General features: G+C 40.1%; 1 protein-coding gene across 1 annotated transcript; it reads right to left on the bottom strand.

Annotated features, from left to right (window-relative positions):
* Positions 1–1,457: 1,457 nt before the first annotated feature.
* LOC101771788 (protein OPAQUE1) lies at positions 1,458–19,163 on the bottom strand. Its single transcript, XM_004954045.3, has 38 exons — positions 18,762–19,163; positions 17,987–18,136; positions 17,124–17,269; positions 16,884–17,040; positions 16,711–16,769; positions 16,404–16,560; positions 15,094–15,243; positions 14,824–14,960; positions 14,208–14,354; positions 13,084–13,185; positions 12,633–12,690; positions 12,437–12,538; positions 11,893–11,930; positions 11,690–11,816; positions 11,444–11,617; positions 11,055–11,186; positions 10,272–10,381; positions 9,895–9,955; positions 9,271–9,448; positions 8,203–8,408; positions 7,950–8,069; positions 7,530–7,628; positions 6,741–6,962; positions 6,159–6,298; positions 5,950–6,061; positions 5,707–5,757; positions 5,525–5,614; positions 5,199–5,369; positions 4,955–5,107; positions 3,587–3,763; positions 3,370–3,507; positions 3,194–3,264; positions 2,727–2,826; positions 2,488–2,544; positions 2,346–2,402; positions 2,170–2,250; positions 2,010–2,092; positions 1,458–1,875 (listed from the first exon to the last, which is right to left on the bottom strand). The coding sequence occupies exons 1-38, from the start codon at positions 18,879–18,881 to the stop codon at positions 1,737–1,739; spliced, it is 4,572 nt and encodes a 1,523-aa protein (XP_004954102.1). The 5' UTR covers positions 18,882–19,163; the 3' UTR covers positions 1,458–1,736.
* Between the last annotated feature and the right edge of the window lie 1,001 nt (positions 19,164–20,164).

The raw sequence follows: 20,164 nt of genomic DNA, 5'->3' as shown, positions 1-20,164 counted from the left end.
CGTCCCACTATGTGTGGTAATTCAGAAGTAAGACCATCACGCAGATATGTACATCATCCCTCCAGGTCAAACAATGTTGCCTGCCTGAGTTATGCACATCATCGGTGATGCACATTGCTCAATTTGCAACTGTCCTTCCTGTGAGCATCACTACTGAACCACCGTCTAAACAAACGAACAAACTGAAAACGGTAATCTCTCTCCTGTTCTTGCCGATGTTCTTGTGTCTGCGGCAAGGAAGTTGCAAGACAAGGAAACCTGCCAATTGGAGAAAGCAGTAGTGAGCATCTGGCATCACATACCAGTATCCAGACTACTCCTACAATTGACATCTTTGATCTCCTCGATGATCTAGAATTCAGGGAAGGAAACATAAATTATTACCTTCTCGCCAGGCTTGAATGGGGGGAGACCTTCGCCTCCAGCTACCACACCACACCGGACGCACGAGCGTGGCAGTGGCTACATGCAAAATTGCGATGTTCCGAGGTGCCGACGAGGAAGGCGACGGAAGCGAGAGACGACTGAGCGCGGCGGCGCTCCGGCGAGCCGCGGAGGGAGGCCGCGCAGGAGGACCCCAAAGGGTGGACGGTAGTTCAGATACCGACCGTCCCCCCCTGGGTGCCTACCTGCCGTCCGATGCGACGCGTGCGGCCGAGATCGACTGAATCGCGGGAGCGTCTTCCTCGTCAGGCGCAGCAGCCGGTGGTCATGGAGGGCTTCGCTCACTTCGCCAGGGACAGTGGCCAGCCGTGGCGAGAGCTAGCCGCTCGGGGCCTGCGCCCGTCTGACCGTCTCCACAGTTTATGTCGGACCTCCGCGGCGGCGGCGCGCTGCAGCATCAGCAGCCGGAGGCCATGGTGGGCTGCCGTCTCAGAAGAGGGGGACTGGGGAGGCAGGCAGCAGCTGTTCAGATTCAATCATTCAACCTGCCAGTCTGGCAACCTGCGAGCTCTGCAATTCTCCCCTGGTTAACCATCGGCATGGCCGAGTAAATTGAGATCGTGATCTGTAGTGTGGAAGGCCGCCATGGTCGCCTACAGGCTACAACTGCCTGCTGCCCAAGTCCCGCCCCAGCAAGCGCGACGTCCGCGGGGCCGTTCGTGTACACGGTCCCGTCTGCCTACGGGGAGCTCGGTGGCGGGGCACAAGGGCATAAATGGTCGATGCATGCGTGTTAGCCTATGCATTTGTTCAACGAAATTGTGTAAGCTTAAATTGTTTGTTGATTCATTTTGTTGGTTATCCCGCACTGGATAACCGCGAACAAAGGGCATGCACTTCCGACTCGTGCTTCCGGCATCCAGAGAAATAAAGGGAAGACATGATTAGTTTGCCGTCCCAAGGTCTAGTTCAGAACTAGGATCATTACGCAGATATTCGCTTCAGGGAGTCGGGACAACCCCTTAGATCAGACAAATTATGTTGCCCGCGTCAGTTGCGTATATCATCGGAGATGCACACTGGTCAATTTGCCACAGATGTACTCATTTTTGGGCCAGTGCCAACAGTTCTTACAATGTTACAACATTCCCTGTACAGCTAAAAGATAGCTAAGAGGAGTGGACGTACATGATTTGGCATCTCGCAACAATTGTTGCTTTTAACTGTAAAAAAAGTCCACTCCCCTTTTGCCAGTCTATGCACCTAAACAACAATACAACATCGCAGATGGATGTAACCCCATAAAAACCTGGGGCCCAACAAATCTTCAAGGCAGCCTTACCATGTTCATTCTATTGGACAGGCTGTGGATCCTGCTGTCTGAGTAGAAACTGTACTGATGTATAGTGCTGGAGAGATTCTGGAAGATCGACGTCTGCATAATCCATTGCCGGGATAGCCATGGACAAATCCTCGGTGGAGAATGGTATGCTGTAACAAGCAAGCATCAGGTGTTAGTGCAAAACGGCAAACCACTTTAGTTTGTTCCACATTAACAAATATCTCGCTTACTACAGGTCGTCGAAGAAAGCAAAGTATCTACTGTTTGGAAATAATTTCCCTACCTTAAGTCATCATCCAACAAAAAGGAATTTGACACAAGATTCTGGGTATCCTTATTGACCATCTCCCTCATTGCAGCAACCACCTGGCAAATCTTATTATCTTCAGAAATGCAAAATGAATCCCAAAAAAGTGTAAAAGTTCAAGCCAAAAAATACCTACCTCATTTGATATGCCTTGGGTATTGTATTTGTCATCCCAGTACATCGAGCATATTCTGTAGATTTGGCGAACACTCAAGGACTACATGAAACACCAGAGAAATTACTAGTAAATACAATCGTTCAAAAATTACAAGTCTGCCATAGATGGTGGCCAACTGAAATAGATATACATACCGGGCAAAGATCTTGCCTGATCTCCTCAAGTGTCTTTTTTCTTTTTTGGTGTATAACCTGTATTAGGTAATTAGTGAAAATAGCCTATGACATAAAACAACCAACAAATAAGAGAGGGTGGGCAGCTCGCAGAATGAATTACCAAAAAACCGACAGCTTGTCTGATATAATTTAGCTCATGCCAAGATGTACCTGCAAACTGAAAAGAAAATAAACTTGTGAATAAAAGTGAAAGAAATAAAAAAACACAACAGAAGGATATTATCCAAAACTCCTAGTAAAGAAGTATCTTGAAAGAGCAACACATTGAAAATGCCAAGCAAAAACCAGTTCCAACAGGGCTTCTTACCAGAAGAATAAGAGTGTAAAAATGACACTTACCTCCTCTGTGACATCAGTAATCCATTTCTCCAACAAGGATAGCCCGGCTTTCACGTATTCCCCATTGGAGAATGTACAACATTCACGCCGGAGAAGAAGACTGACAAAAGAACAAAGCTGTCAGTGTATTCATGAAACTGAAATTATTTTCCTTCAAATTTTATTCCAACCATATCAGAACAAGCATGTATCTGGAAGTGTCTCCATCCCATCACCTATAACCTTCAACAAGTACATTGTTTCACACGCAAGCAGACACTTTTCTCGTATTCGAGACTCAATAATTTGCAAATTTAACAAAGGTAGAAATAGAATTATATTGTTCATTGAAATTTTTAATTGTTGTAAAATAATATAGATATTCCCAGTAATCCATTCCTAGACATTCAATGTCTATCATGGCCACACTGCTTGCACGTTTTAATGCATATATACCTAATACCAAGTTTCTGAGATGAGAAAATTACCTGTTAAACAACTGTATATTGATGAAAGAGAATAATTGTGTGATAAGTTTACGAATAAAGAAGGATGGCACCTGCAGCAAACAACAACATTAGACTCGCTTGGACAAGGCATGGCACTGACTCTTTGATGAAGTTTGCAAAAGATCAGTCCTTTCTCATAGCAGGACAAGGCTTACGTAATTTTCGCGCAATGTATCCATAAGCAAGTCAAGGAAATTGACAATGTTGTCCCAGTTGGAATTTGATGCCGGTTGGGCACCAAGCCCAGGTGACTTGGATGCTTTTCCGGGTTGCCCACGTGTTGACTTTGGAGCCTGCATGTAATCATAGAGTTACCAAAAGATCCAGTTATCCAATGCAGTTGTCATCACCATAGAGGAAACAATTATATACCTGAATGCAAACATTAAGAAGAGGTGATATTTCTTTTTTCAGATTATCTCTGAGCTGCCCAAAGATCTTCTCGACACATGCAGTAAGCTGCTGTTTGAATAGTATGGCTGGATACCGCGCATCCACTTGTGGCAGAGAATCACTGCGGCCTACAAGCTTTGAAGGAGACCTCAGCGTCTGGAAGAAACATAAATTGTTGTTATTCCAGACAGAAAGGAAAATAATTCTATTCAGACACAATTTCTGTAGAAAATCATCAAGCCACAAATACTACCTACTACTCAAATTATTATATACAGCTATGTTTATGCACAAGTTACAAAATGCTGAGAAAAGATAATATTTAAAGTATAAATGTTGCCGTTTCTCATGCTGTTTTTTCAACTAGACTAGAAATTCCCATTAATAATTGGAGGCAAAGTAGCTCTCAATCTACAATGTGGCATGAGCAAGGGTAAGGCTGCTGGACTGCAAACCGGCTTGCTAAATGTGGCCTGCCTCACCCTGCAGCATGCCCTTTTTGTGATCAGGTTCAGGAACCGACCCAGCACATTCTTGTTTCTTGCGTCTTTGCCCATCAGGTCTGGATAAATATTCTCCAGAGGTTAGCCTGATCGCCATTGCGTCTTTGCGCCTCAGACTACTGAATTGCTTCTCGGGCTGGTGATATAGCGCCGTCCAAGGAGTACCCTAAAGAGCTTAGAAAAGGTTTGAACTCCTTGATTATTTTGGTCTCATGGGAGCTCTGGAAGCATCAGAACGGTATTGTGTTCAATGGCGCTAGGCCAAGCATCCCGGAGGTGCTGCTGACAGTGGCAAATGAGAGCGCTCTCTGGTGTATAGCTGGAGACACATCACTTAGGGAGTTGTTGCTAAGGTCACTTGCCTCGGGTATTTAGCCCTGTAGCGTAGGTTGGTCATTATGCTTTTGTAATCGGCACTGCCGTAATCTAATTTCTTCTTCTTAATGGAATGACACGCAGCTCTCCAGCACGTTCAAGGAAAACATGAAAGGCTGTGTAAAAATTGCCTTCCTCAGCTGGCTATGCCTCCCTTCATATGAAAATGACAGTCAAAAGAGCATTATGGCATAGCCCCTAGTCATAAAATCAACATATTGGGTTGTATGTAGTCAAAACGATGGCCATCAGTGACATTTGTATGTGGCCATTCTGATATGAAAAGCTGTCTAAAAAAGTGGCTTTGTAACATTGTAATTTCCTACATTTTACAAATATATATTATGGTAGATATTTCATGTCAGAGTTGTGTTTTGGAGACAATGTCAACGTACAAAACAATACATTTTGTGGCCAGGATAGATTCAACGTGAACAGAAATGACAACCGTCATGCTCGAATTCCTTACTTGCACTATCTTCCCACCTAGCGCTAGAGCTCCACCAGATCGACGAGATGGTGTGGCAAATAATCCATTTGACCGTAGATTCCTCTGCAGAAGGCATAGCAATGCAGAGGTATTGGATAACCAATAAGGCAATCTTCCGTCAGCTTCCTTCCCCTGTAGCGAAACCAAAACAGAACTTCCAAATTATTACCTTGAGGATCCACCTGGTGCAAACAGAAAAATATATGGGCTGATTTTTTTTTACCTTTAGGACATCATTTATGGCCTCAATTACATGATCAAAAATAGCAGTCCTCTCTGATTCAAAAGCACGCCAGTGTAAAAGGCATTTGTAAATGACACAGGCTGCAACTGGTTTTCCATCCTTAAATCCTAAATTTTCTTTGATGCATTTTAATAAAATTTCATGATTTTCCTGCATGAAACATTAGCAGATATTGAGATACCTGAAATTCTTTATAGACCACCAATTGCCCATAACAAAATATTATCAATCTAATATAAGAGGGCATAACTGAACAAGAATATAAAGCGCATCTATAACCAAAAGTCTAGTAGAGACAAATTTACCTCATGCCTTTCAACAGGCAACCTCGATCTCCTTGATCCAGTCAAAGTCTGCGGAAGAGGAGCCAGATATTTTGATGGTGGTGGGCTTTCCTACAATTTTATTTGTTTTGTTAAATTAAAGCTTTTAGACAAGAATTTTAATGATTGCAGCTATCCAACTTGAAAGAAAAGAATCAGCTTACAAACATATGCTTCGACTCACTGTTGGGGAGACCGATCGATGCAGAAAATTTCTGTATTCAGAAATCATGTCAGCGAACTAAACCAAAAAAGATACCGTAGCTAGGTTTGAAATCAAATAGAGGTTAAAATATCAATAAAAAAATGACAAGAGTTGGCACCACATGTCAGTTCTAATTGTATTTCAGAGCAGTGGAGTCAACAACAAAAGCATTGAACTGGGAAAGGGTAACTAAGAAAATTACCTCAGATAACGTCTTTGGAGCTACGGCTAGATTGTTCACTGGTGGCATATTAAATGCCTTCTGTCTTAGGACATGATTCTCATTTTCCAAGTTAGTGAGTTTCTCCTGCAACCTGAATTCACAAAACCATAAGCCATCAAATTATTTACAAAACCACATATTATTCCAGCATCCTGTAGTTTAGATAGAGAAGAGCACCAAACACATACTTGTCCAAATTTTGCTGTAGATGGTTGCATTTTCCCTCCACATCCTTCAATTTCTCCATTGTATCATCACTACTTTTACGAGCTACATTAAGTTCTTTCTCCAGTACTGAGTTCTTCATAGATAATGATTCGACCAAGTTCTGTAGAATGTAAAAGTGATGCTTCAGAAAAAGTACAATAAAGGGATATGTCAAAGGGCCCAAAACGTCATAACTCAAGTCAGGTGATAACACAGCATGCTACCCGCTGGAAACGTGCAGAAGCAAGCATCAGCTTACTACCTTACTCCGTATTTCATAAAGTTTATCTACTCCATCTTAAATGAATAAAAAGATGCCAAAGGACACCGATTGAAAATAGGGGGCAACAAAGCACACTCGTGACCATGGCAAAATTACTCTCTGACATCACAAGATCTAGCATTTGCTGGAACACACCCTAAATTTAAAGTGACCTTTAGGCAATTATAACCTTTAGAGTGAGCTCCAGCAAATGCTACAACTATGTAATGCCCTAGACTGCTGGAACCAATTCTTTTGATGAGTTGATGACAGAATATGATGAAGATAGAAATTATGAAACCTTTAGGTTGGAGTTTTCTTTTTCTGCTTCTGCTGTCATAATTCTTTTACTCTGCAACATAGTGATCTCTCTCAAAGAATCGTCCAGCTTCTTCTGGAGCAACAAATTTTTGCCATGTTCTTTTTGAGCATCTGACTTTGCAGCAGCACATTCTGCGCTTAATGATTCAATTATTTTGTCACGCTTCAATATTTCAGATGACTTTGACTCTTCACTGGCAGCCTGCATTTGAAAGTTCAATCACCAGGTGAATATCAAACCAATCATTATGAAAAATCACATCAAGAAAATTTGCAATAGTAATTGTTGTTGTGGCATTTCTACCAAAAAAATTGCAAAACTAACCAATCTCAAGGCCAGAAAATCGTATTATAAACTAGACCCATTGAGAGATGCATTGATTGATTCCAACCAGGGTTCATAAACTGCCTCCAGCCATTTTTTTTTCACTTTATATTTCAATTTTCCAAATAAATTTGACAAAAACGATGTTTTGAACGCCCATTAGAAGTCTTGTACTGTTTATTTCTGTCACGATATAAGTTCCCATGTTTCTTTGGCTCTTTATATACTTCTCGGCTTTTCGCAAGGTGAAGTAGAAGCCCTTCCTGTCAGTTATTTTACTAATGTATCTGACAGAACGTAGCAAGCTTTAAATGGTTATAAAACATACCTGGCCTAGTATAAGCACAAACAAGAACAACACTATCAAATAACCATGACACAATAGACAACAAGTAACGTTAACAAACAGTACACTAATGCAATAAAGTGGCACATAATACTTACCCGCAGTCTCCTTTCAAGGGTAAGTCTTAAAGCAAGATCGTCCATCTTTTTCTCAAGCTTATTCTTTGCCTCACGCAATGCACCAGCTTCATTTGCAGCCTATCACATAAACCATCACGTAAGAGTATTCCCAATACATGACAATCACAGGAGAGGAGAAAATTCCATCCAGGCTATTAGCATACAAGAATAGAAACTTGGCAAATAAATACTATAGGAGCATGGACGAAGAAAGAACAGATATACAATAATATTTAAAGAAAAATGGGAACAAAATTCCAAATAACTAATGTAGGTTCCAATCATTTATAGAGCTCTGCTGTGCAAAAAGCTTGAGATTTGGCCAGTGCCGAGCAAATATGGAATAAATTCACTTAGAATCAGCCTAAGAAAATATAGGATAGAAACCAAAGAAATTACCATTTTAAGTCTCCTTAGCTCCCTTCTTGCAAGCTTCTGTCTCCAAGCACACTGAATTGCCACAGTGGCTTGCCTGTAATGCTGGAAAAGCATTACAACCTTCCGCCTTCTCCATGTAGACTGCAGTGCGCCAATAAGGTAAATAAATCCAACCATGACATACCATATGTTGAGTACTATATAACAGTTTATGGCTTACTTAAAAAAAATGCACACACAATTTCAGGAGTGAAAGAGGGGAATGGGGGTGCACCTGTATCACTGTAGCAGCCTTATGCTCCCTAATGGCTGAGAAATAGCGGCGAGCGATAAACCCTCGAACATAAGACTGAATAAGCAGAGCTGCCAAACATGATTGCAGGTGAGCTCGACGTAGCAGCCATCTTCGGACATACTTCTGAACAATTACAGCTGCCGCTGTTTCTCGTCTGATCGCATACATCTTCCTTGCCAAACAGCCTAATTAGAGAACAGAATGCATTAGCAATTTAGTATCAGAAAGAGCGTCCATTCTCAACAGAGAACTCAAAATGATCAATCCTGAAATGAGAAGGATTGACTCCTCCCCAACAAATAAACTACGAACCTCCAGTTGAATTTAATTTAATTAATATATTTTCTGTAACAAAAACAATTAACTATTAACCAAATAAGCTATGCCAATGAGAAGATGGGTAGTTTTCGGGTAGTTATAAAGTTCATTGTGACTCATGAAGGATGCTTATCGAACCAGAGGATAAGTTTTGAACTCGCCAGTCATGCGAATCGCATGCATGTGAGTACCAAAATGAAATTAATTGTCCACAATGAGAGAAAGAAATTCTTATCTTGGTAGCAAGAGTTATGGGAGTAATTTATGCAACCAAACTTCTCAAGAATGCATTCAATCTTCTACAACAATCTAACAACCATCCAACCGCATTTAACAATCACTACCCTTGATGGTAAAAGAATGGTTCTGTTTGAAGCATGCAGTCAAACTTTCTGATACTAGGCCATTAATATTTTCCCGTCATTGAAACATGAAGGTAATGTATTTGGACAATAGAGCAATAACTGTATTTATTGTTTCATCAACTGACAAGAATCCAACCCCATTAAATAACTATTACCTCTAGTAGCAAAAGAATGGTACTGTTTGAATCATGCTGTCAAACTTTTTGGTACTTTGGCCATTAATATTATTTCCGGTTATATTGGGACATAGAAATAATGTATTTCATTACAGTTCATTTGAAGGACAAAGCAATAACTCTCTCGACCCATGTATGTCGCTTTCAGAAGAAAACAATAAAGCAATATGATAGGCCAGCATGTTTACCTCTGCAATATGCTTGTACAGAAATTGAAGCCTCCCTTGTTTTCACAAATTCTTTGCGTGTGATAAACGTTCTGAAGCGGCCTTGAATGTGCCGCGCAGCGTTGTCCAAAACCTCAGCACGACGCATATCTAATATGGCAATTTGACCAGCCCTAAGGAATACCTTTGTTCTACCAAGCTTACATGTAAAACAAAATGTCAATATATGATTTTAATATCTTTCCCGATCAACTCAAGCTTATTATCAAATTAATGACTTCAGTTTAAAAAAAAAAACTCAAGCTGCTCATGAATTCATTAAGAACAGTATAAAATTAAATACCAAAACAACAAACAAACTAATAGTCTACTAGAACACATGCAACAGTGCAAATAGTAAGACGACCAACAGAAACCACTAGGACGAAGAGATCCTAGACTTCCTGGCAAACAGGTTCCGAAGGTCCATGTTCATGTAAAAGAGCAGTGGTGTTTTATTTTTCAAGTAAAAGATCTAAACTTTATATAATTGCTTGGGCGATATACACAAGATTCAGCCGTGTAAACAGGTTTGATTCATTTAGATCATCTAATCATCACAAAACTTGTACATTGAAACAATAGAATCTCAGCTGAGCAGATTACTTGAAAATTATCAAGCTTCATCTTTTCGAGAATTCCCTTTGTCAGCGTTCTTTCATCGTAACTGCACAAGTTAAACAAAAAAAAATCAAACAAGGTGACGCAATTAACAAAAGAGCAACGGTTTATCTTTTTACAAACAGATTTTATAAACTCCCAACTTTATTATCGTACTACAATGAAATTACTACGATAGTGCTGCTCAATTACTACAATGACAAACTACTTTGCTAACGAGTAATCAGATTATTCAAGTGGGGTTTGTTGTCGCGTATCAAAAAGATCAAGCCATCATGCAGTGTTTCAGGCCGCAAAGAAAAAGTAACTTCAACATTTCCATCTCTTTCTGTGACTAGTTTCATTTAGGATATAAGAGATACCTTCCAATCATCAATTCTGGAACTAGGACAGCAAACCGATCAACAAATTCGGCATAAGTCCTTCTGGTAGGATAGCCAGCAAGACTAATACGGACAGCTTCTAAGACACCCTGTAATGCAACCAAGTGACAATTTTAATGAGAATGTCAATTAGAAAAACATGAATGAACAAAATATGGACCAAAAACAATGAAGTATCAGTTAATTACTAATTTCCTCCAGCCATAAATTATGTATAATCCTAGGAAGCATGCTTTTTTCCAACATTATTTCCATGAATATCTATACTATACATTTTTATATTATTTTCCAAATCTGAAGAACAGAAATCAGTGGTCAAACTATGTCTTCATGACAAAATCATGCCAAACTGGTAGTGCTGGAGTATATGTATAGCTTGAGAGAATTGTATAGGTATTAGAGAATAAATGGTGGAGATATGATAAATATATCTCAAGCAACCTCATAGATATGGTCCACTTACTTCCCAAAACTGCCCACTCAAGTTAAATGTTGGTACGATTTAAGGCCAGTAGGACAACAAACATCACAGCAAATATTATTTGACTATAAGGCAGAGTAGAACCACATATTATTTCACATAAGCTTATTGATCTATTGCACGAAGCAAAATGAGTAAATTTTAATGTTCAATGATTAGTGCAAAAAGCAAAAATGGCGATCCACACCAAACTGTTATGTAGGCAGATTTGCAGACTAATGGAACAATGAGAAAAATTATAATATTGCTTTAATATTCTATGCTTCAGTGAAAGTCCTTACTCCACAACGCAGTTGATGCAAAACGCTTTGATTTTCAAAAAGCTGAGGTCGATTGGCAGAGTTAGGCTTCACACAGCGTACATAGTGAGGTTCCGTCGAGTTTAGGGTTTCCATGAGGGCCTGCAGTTGTAGCTAAAATAAAGAGACATGAATCAGAAGAATCGAGAAAATGACTAGAAAGACGATAAATCAGTGTCTTAGTTACATGTACAATCTAAGAGTGAAACGAATATAAATGTTCAAAGCTGCAGAATAATGGCTAAGACTTCTGCATTTGGTTCAATTGCAAACAACAAATGCTTCCTGGCTCATAGAATCTTGATGAGCTTACCTCTATAAACAGAGGGATCAAAGAAACAGCAAATGGAAGAAGCGAATTTCATTGATACCTTAAATCTGGAAGCAACTGACGAAAACTTGTACGAGGATCTTATAGATTCTTCCGGCAACGAAGTAAAAAGTCCAGAAACAAATTGGCACCTTGAAGATGATAGAAGATTGCAGTGCTCTGCAACAATATAATCTCGATTCTTTTCCAGAAAAGAATCTGTTTGATACGTAACCTGCAAAGAGCCGGATGCTATTATTATAAATGCAGTAATAATTAATAGCAATACCTGATGGTCCTGGCTTACCTTCCCAGCATAGTGTGAGATGGTAAAATCTGTTTCTGAGAATTTTGTCTTATCAAGCCTAGGATGGGAAGAGAAGCTTCTGAACATCTTTGTTGCAAAGGTCTCATGAGTAGATTTTGGAAACATGCTGTAAATGAGCAAATCATAGTTGAGCACAGTTTATATTTATGTAATATTCCAGGAGAAACAAACCAGCAGCTTACCAAGCTTCATCCAGCAGTGCAATAATTCCAATTGGTTTCTGTTTCAAGGGCATAGAATACAATTAATCCCAGATTACAAAAATGTTTTCGAGAGCATCTAACAGGGACAAAGATAGTAAAAGAGGTCACAGGTTTATATCCAGACTTCATACTTCAACCCGTGGTTAAGGGGGTTAAAAATGAAACGAGCAAATACATGCCGGGAATAAGCATGACGAAGTGAATGAAGTAACAGACTTGGTAGCCGTGCTAAGTACAGCTTAAACTACTGATATCTTGCAGATATTAACAGCATGTTGAAATAAAATTCTTGCTCACATGTCTGCCACCGTAAGCATATTCTCTAAACGCTTTTAGGCAAGGTTCTTAAGGCATATCCAAGTCGCCACAGGATGCCCCACCACCTTAAGAACCTTGCTGGCAACAAGTTGCACCCACTTACAGAAACCAGAGTATTGCCAACCATTGTACACAAGTAGTTCTAAAATGAATCAAGGTCACAGAGAACAGAGCCTATGTCAGTAAGTAAAGGTAAAGAAACAACCTTTTCAATCAAATCCAGCACATCCTGATTGTCAATGAATTCAATGTAGCTCCAATTAATTTCCTCACTTTTGTACTCCTCCTGTTCCATCTTGAATACATGCTGAGGAAAGACATTTGCAGCATCCAGTGTTAAGAGAAACAAGTAAATTAAATAACACATCCTTCTAATTTAAACAGGCAAATATAGTACATGCCTCATTAAAGTGTTGCTGAAGTTTTTCATTTGCAAAGTTAATGCAGAACTGCTCAAAGCTGCACAGGTAAATCAAGGAGCATCATTAAAAACTAGCTAAAATGCAAAATCAAAATTTCAATGTGATGGCTAATAAATGCATATACACAATCATTTCACCGAAATTGTAGTGATAATGTGCTAAATGGATGCGTGCGCACAATGAGGTCTTTCAAGATAATTCAAGTATATTGCCAATAAGTAGCCTACCCAACTCGCTTGGGACTCAAAAGGCTTTTGTTGTGGTGGTGGGGTTGGGGTATATTGCCAACTGAATGCAGTAAGTAAACAGTTAACTAGGCTCTTTACCTGCTAATGGCACAGTTCATTTGGAAAAAAGAATTAAAAAGTACATTGCTATAAACATTAGTGCAGTGCAAAGTTATAATGAAATAAATGGCAGGCTTATATACCTGTTGTTTTTGAAGCTTTCAAAGCCATAGATATCCAAGACACCAATTTGTACCTTGGAATCAACATCTTGACCAATTGACTTATTAATATTCTCCACAAGCCTGAAAATATTTTTAAATAGGGTTAATTAGATCCATGCCATTACAACTCTCGTTTTTGAAAAATACCATTACACAGGTTGAAATCAGGCCAGTGCCATTACAATTTGCCTCTTGTTTGAAACAACCACTGATTTGCGTGTTTGACTTGTATTTTGCACATATTGGACATATATGCCCCTATATTCAACCCAGTCATCTCTTGCTCCGCTCTCAGAATCACGCTCATAGCCACCGCGACCCACCAACTGCCATCATCGCCTCTGCTCCCCTCGTATGTGCTCACAGACGTGCATCCCATCCCATCTTCTTCCTTGTTCTTCAAGCATTCCCAATTTCCAGCACAACAAACAGCACGAGGATGCTCAGATCCAGAGAAGTCATCTCCATTGATGAGGATCCCAAGCTCTGGCCGTTTTCTTGCGGATTTCCCAAGAAGGCCCTTTTCTTGTGGATTTAGAGAAGGCTAAGTCCACAGTGCTCCGCCAAAGTTGGGCTTTGGCACATCCATGGCGACAAGGAGAGGAACACCAGGGCTCAAACTTAAGCGACAAAACGTGTTGTCGTTGCCACTGCAGTAGATCTAGTTCCTAAAGGCTCGGTGGTTCCCAGATCTGGCAACTTCCCACGGGTGTAACGTGATGGAGCTGACCCGGGCCTCAGCAACCTGTGCCGCAAGCTGAGGGCTCTGCCAGGCCATTGCTGGCCTCAAGGCGGTGGTGTGGAGACGGGACAAGGGGTTGAGTGGATGGGGTTGCTGGAGCATGAGATTGGCTGATGCAGTCATGGGGAAGGATTGAGAACATGGGTGTGCTGGAGAAAAGTCGAGAGCATTCTTTTCCAAATATGTACATAATGGCATGTTTCAAACAAGAGGCAAATTACAATGGTACTGACCCCATTTCAACCTTTGTAGTGACATTTTTCAAAACTAGAAAGTTACAGTAGATCTAAGCAACCATTTAAAATATGGTATCGCATACAAAAAAAATATAAATCTTCAAAAATATTGCAGAAGAAAATACCAGTCAAATAATCTTGCATATACAGTCTTTGCTAGAGCATCACGATTAGCTGCGGCAGCAGCACAGTCTAATGCTTTAACAATTATTCCTTCACGAGTATGTATAGACCGGCTACATAATGTTGAGATCAATAGGTCAGCGTCACACCTGTTTGAAGGACCAAAAATGAAACTATAAGCAGCAAATTCAATTGAGGTACAGAACAATGTTATCTGTCACTTTCAATACATAAATAGTCTGCTACAGGAAAACGGGAGTCCTAACACTCTAATAGTCCACGTACATTAATCATTAATTCACATTTTCAACATGTGCGCCAGATTTAGAGTTCCACAGATCTTCTCTGCCTATAAATAGGCAGCATGCAAAGTGACCATATAAACCATAGTTTTAATTATCTACGGTGCATGTTCAATATGAGGTCTGGAAATTGACTACTTTTGTGTGGATATGGGTATCATTTGCTCGTCTTAGTCTATAACAAATTAATCACAAATTCACCTAATCAACACAATTGATGAAACCAAAATTCTGGAGAAACGACAATTGTGAAGAAAAAAAAAGGAATACTTTCCCCTAAAAGTATCATGATAGTCGATGCAAAGAAAAACCATACATAAATAAGTTTGCTGCCGTTTGGAGGTGAAAATTTGAAGTTGAATCCTTAATTTTTGAAGAATCAGAATCTTTTCCTGGGGCAAACTCAATATTGCCAAGATGAAGAACGGCTGCCAATGTCCGGAATATAGCATCCTGAAGAAAGTACAACATGCAGATTCATTTTCTGAAATATGGATACAGAACTACACAGAAGGGCAATGCAACGATTCTCTGAGGAAGATATTTTCCAAGAAACATCTAGGTGTGTTAGCGTCCTGTTAGGAACCTGATCTTTTCTGCTAATCCCAACAATATCCATTGCTCTTTTTGTCTTCCAGTACTCGTCTTCATTGTTTGTCCCTTCCAAATCGTAAGTCCTGCTTTGATTCAAGTAGTGAAAACTGCTTGCATGCCCAAGCTTGTACAGCTCTGCATCCTTTAAAGACAAACAATGCGATATAAAAATTAACCTTACCACAGCATCGTATCATAGCGTATATTTTACAGCTAAATATATAGTTGGAAAAGACTAAGTTGGAAGATAATAAATCACAGCGCCATAATTAATGCAAACAAACCCATGAAATAGTGCATCCTCCAGAATAAGAACAGTTTCATATTTTTCCAGTTTTGCATAGATTTGGGAAAGGCATGATACTAGTAACAAAATAACCCTATTGTAAATTGTTTGATTCTTCATCATGCATTCCTCTGTTTGCTATAAGCTTGCCTATGCACTTAAACTATGTTGTACTTACAGTAAATGAAGAAAGAAATAGGTACAAGATGCTTATTCCGTTCTTCCTTTCGTGTCACATTCTACTTCCCTTGAATTGCATGGGCCACAGGGTAATAGAATAATGTCATTTAATATCTATGCTGGATGTGTCGGGCTTGTGCTGTTTATGCTTGTGTGCATCTAAACAAATTAAGCTTCAAAATATGCTACTAATGTACTTTTGAATTTTTAGTGAATAACAGATATATCATGCTACTAATAAGCTCAGGTACTTTTAAGGAATTGATACCATGTCATGAGCAATTCAGCAGCATACAACATTACACTAGTTGTAAGATTGTGTATAATGTGTAGGTTATATTGCTTGAGCCCCTTGGGCTGATTATATAGGAGTACATGGCTTGGAGGGCAAGTAGCCTCTCCTAGAGATAAGGAAGGTTATCCCGGGATTACAATCAATCCTAAACTAACCATATCCGGAGTTGCCTAATATACTCTAACACTAGTTTCCTTTGCGAATGTAATAGATAAAAGATTTATACACATTTCAGCAACACTAGAACCTCAGGACCATACCAAAGAAATTGCAAGTCACCAGTATAGTAAGTAGTAACAGAAAAGTATTTATAAGTACATACAAGTCAAATTAATAGCTTGCAATTAGGATTTAGTAGAACTACAAGTTGCAAAATGAGCATGGGTTACTAATTAAGTTGAAGAATGTCCTTAAATAGGTCATTTGGACACTGTAAACTTCATAGGAAAATGTGAATTATGTCACGAAGCAACCAAACTCATATGGGGTGCACTCACATAATAAATGATCGAATAGAAATAGTGGCAGTTGGTAGACATACCTTTCCAGAAGCACACAATTGGTAGAAGCAATGAAAATTCCTTTCAGGATCAGTAATTTGCACAACACGGGACCTTTCCAAAAGATAGGTCCTAATAGCTGCTCCAGATATTCTACCACTTGCATCAAACTGTATCTCCACGAATTTTCCAAATCGGCTGCAACCACGAAAGCATTTAGGTTATGCAAAAAGAAAAGGCAGTCAAAAAGGTTAGGTTTTACAAATTAAAGAAGAATTGTGTATTATCTGGATGAAGAACACACACAAAAAGTCGCACAATATTGACCAAGACTGAGTGAAACCTCACCTTGAGTTGTCATTCCGAACTGTTTTCGCGTTGCCAAATGCCTCCAAAAGAGGGTTAGACTGGTGGACGGAACAAATTAAGAAATATTAAGATAATGCTATCATCAGCAAAAATATAGATGGAGAACTATTAATTTCCATAAATTATAGTGGAGAAACAGTGGTAAAACTTACTTCTAGAACCTGTTGTTCGACCGTTCGATCGTCAAGAGCAGCTCTACCACCAACAAAGGTGAGATACTGCATAATAAGCTTTGTCGTTTCGGTCTTGCCAGCACCACTTTCACCACTAACCAGGATGGACTGGCTTCGGGATTCATTCACCATAGCCCTAATCAATTCAGCCAATGCCAACAAATTAAATAAATTGTATAGAAACAGTGCCTTGCAAGTCAATCACACTGTGACCCCTACCTGTACGATGCATCAGCTACTGCAAAAACATGTGGACTCAACTCCCCTAGTCGGACACCCTTATATTGCTCCATCATGTACTCGTTGTACAGGTGAGGCAGCCTCGTAAAAGGATTAACAGCAATCAAGATGCTTCCGGTGTACGTCTGTCTCAATAAAGGTGACAACCGTTAAAAAAAGTAGTCCAGAACTAAAATGCAAAGACTAAATTACATGTATCCATTAATCCATGCCAATCAACGGTGCAATAAGATCATCATTGATTATTAGCGAGGTAGTTAAAATCTTACACAAAAGAACTCATTCCATACTCACGTTGACAACACAAAATTGGAAAGTAATAATATACTGAAAGAAACAACAATACGAAAAGAACAGTCATGATATTACAAATGGCATTGATTATTTCCATAGATCATATCAAATTTAAAAGAACTACAATTGTTTGTCATTCAGTTCAATAAACTGCAAAAGGATAATTATAATGCCATGACTTAATTGAAGCTGAAAACCATTAGATGAGTGCATCGTTATTGTGTTCTCATCGGCAAATGATTTTGCCACAGAGGATCGTATTTTCAATTGCAGACGTTTTTATTCGATTCCAACATATTCGGCAGAAATTCTACAAAAGCTGAAATATGATTAGGACAGCTGAAAATCAGAATCCGGGAATGTGCCAATGAAAAGGTGCTCCATAAAATCAATATGACACGGAAACTTAAACAATGTGACCGGAACTATTCAAGTTCGTAAATTTGCAGAGAAAAAGTTAGTTTCTGGGTAAGCAATTTGTCTACATTTCAATTAGGTTCAAATGAAAATTACCATAGTAAATAAAACAGCGCCAATAAACCACTTACATATATCTCATTCAATGCATATCTTTTCTTCAGATTGTAAAGAACACCTGGTTCATTCAGATATGTCAGTTTGGTCATGTCATCAACATGGCCCCCACCCAGATCTTCATCTGTATCCCTGGGCAATAATTTCTCTGGCGCAACTGTAATCTGAAATCGACAAGGGAAAGTATCAGGTAAACAAATCAAGTTTCCAATACGACAAATGAAACCTGGTCTTAATAAACCTGTTATAATTGGGTTCTGATGGCAAGAAATTAAGCATTCATGCTACAAAAGAAAAATTGACAAATACCAATGTGCTTCAACATCCTCAGCAAATTGATCCAATATATTATCAACTTCAAGTCCCAAGGATCTCAATGGGTGTAACAAGAAAAATAAAAGGTTGCCCATATTTATCATGTGCTACTTGTGCTACCAAAAGACTTTAGAGCAGGGTGTTGCTTGACCAAAATGGGAACATAACAGATCATAAAATAAAATAAAATGAGCAGATTACACAAGTAACTTGTACGGTGAGAATCTGAATTAAGGGCACAAGGATTGCTAAACTTGATGCAGCGGACAGCATTAACATAAGTACCCGTTTGACCGCTTGTACATTAAATTGCGCAGCAGAGATAATCCAAGCAACTTGCAGAACACATAGGGTCGGTTCAAAAGTTATCAAATATACGAATGAAAAATGTAATCCATTATCCGTCAAAGCTTCGAAGCACCGCACGGAATGAGGCGAAAGCGACAGGAAGGGAGGGAGGATAGAATGCTGAACCTTCTTCCGCTGGCTCGTGAGCACGAAGACGGCGCGCTCCTTCGACTCCGTCACCTCCGCCTCCACCCACCCCTCCCCCTTCTCCTCCACCCACACCTTCGACCCCTTGCGGTAGCTCATCCCGCCGAAACCCTAGGCTACCGCCGCCTCTCCGAACCCTAGTCCCGCAGCGGAAACCAGTGGCAGCGAGCACGAGGCGAGCGCTGCGGATTCAGACACTGAGTGGGGTGGCGGCGGCGTCTTTCGGAGCTCCGATTAGAGCGGCCCGGCCGCTGCTGCTTCGAGTCGTGGTGGACTCATGGCGAAATTTTTGCTTTGCCTTGGCGCTTCTTCTCCCGTGCGCTTTTCAGTGGCCCGAAAAGCATCCAGTTGGGGGATTGAAAAGGGGAAATCTCGAAGTGTGCGGGGTGGTGGCTGCAAAATCTCGGCAGAGGTGGCACCAGAATTTGAACGGCCGAGGGTTGGATGCGTCAATTCAGCCTCCGTGGCGAGCACGGGGCCCACGCGTATCAAGGCGGTGTGCAGGTGACCGGGCCTGAGGGCAGAGGCGTCTTTCTTGGGGGAGGAATTGTGGTGGGTCCCACTGGGAAGTCTGGTCTGTTCAAATCGGCCGATCTGGCTTACTTTAATCGTTTGAATATGGGGTGCTCTGCTCAGTTAGACCCCTAATGTCGTCTGTATTTTCAAAATCCACCAGTTGGAATCAAGGGGTTTGATGGGATTGCTAAGGAACCGTTGGAATTCTCCTATCTGCAAGTCTCCCTTTCAATTCGTGGGGAAAAAACGATTGTCCCAGATGCTTCAAATCTCGTAAAAATGCATTGTTCTAAAGAGGGTAGTAGTTTCACAAGACGAGAATGAAACAATTAGAAGCAATTATCCACCATCCACCCACAAGTTTGCTATCTCCATGTTGTTATTGTCTTTTTTGAGATGGATCTCCAAGTTGTTGCATCTAAGGTGCGTGTAGCCGATCATTCAATACGCAATATTTTTTACAGTGAATTCTAGCATTAGAAAAGCATTTTCAATGTAAGCTATAATGAGTTCATGTTTGAAGAAAATATCAAACAAATCTGAATGGCATCTTGAAAGAGAAAGATACTCGATAAAAGAAAGTGAACACTTGCTATCATGGATGGTGACCGAGAAATGATATACGAGTGTTGATCAAGCATTGATTCAATCCTTGTGGGTTTAGCTCCCTTTTTGTAGAGATTAATCTACTAGCCCAAGGGAAAATGTCTTGATCAAAGCCTAAGCCAGGGGTAGTTGGCGTGTAAAATTCCACGCTCGATCGAAAAATGATGCATTAGCTGTGTCGGTAATATAGAGTTTACTTATTCATTTATCATTTTATGTGAACATTTCCTCACCAAAATATGGATGAAGCATCAATAATT

Source organism: Setaria italica, chromosome I, assembly GCF_000263155.2.
Source record: "Setaria italica strain Yugu1 chromosome I, Setaria_italica_v2.0, whole genome shotgun sequence".
NCBI lineage: Eukaryota > Viridiplantae > Streptophyta > Magnoliopsida > Poales > Poaceae > Setaria > Setaria italica.
Note: the sequence above shows the minus strand (reverse complement) of the source record. Positions and strands in the feature narration are given on the sequence as shown.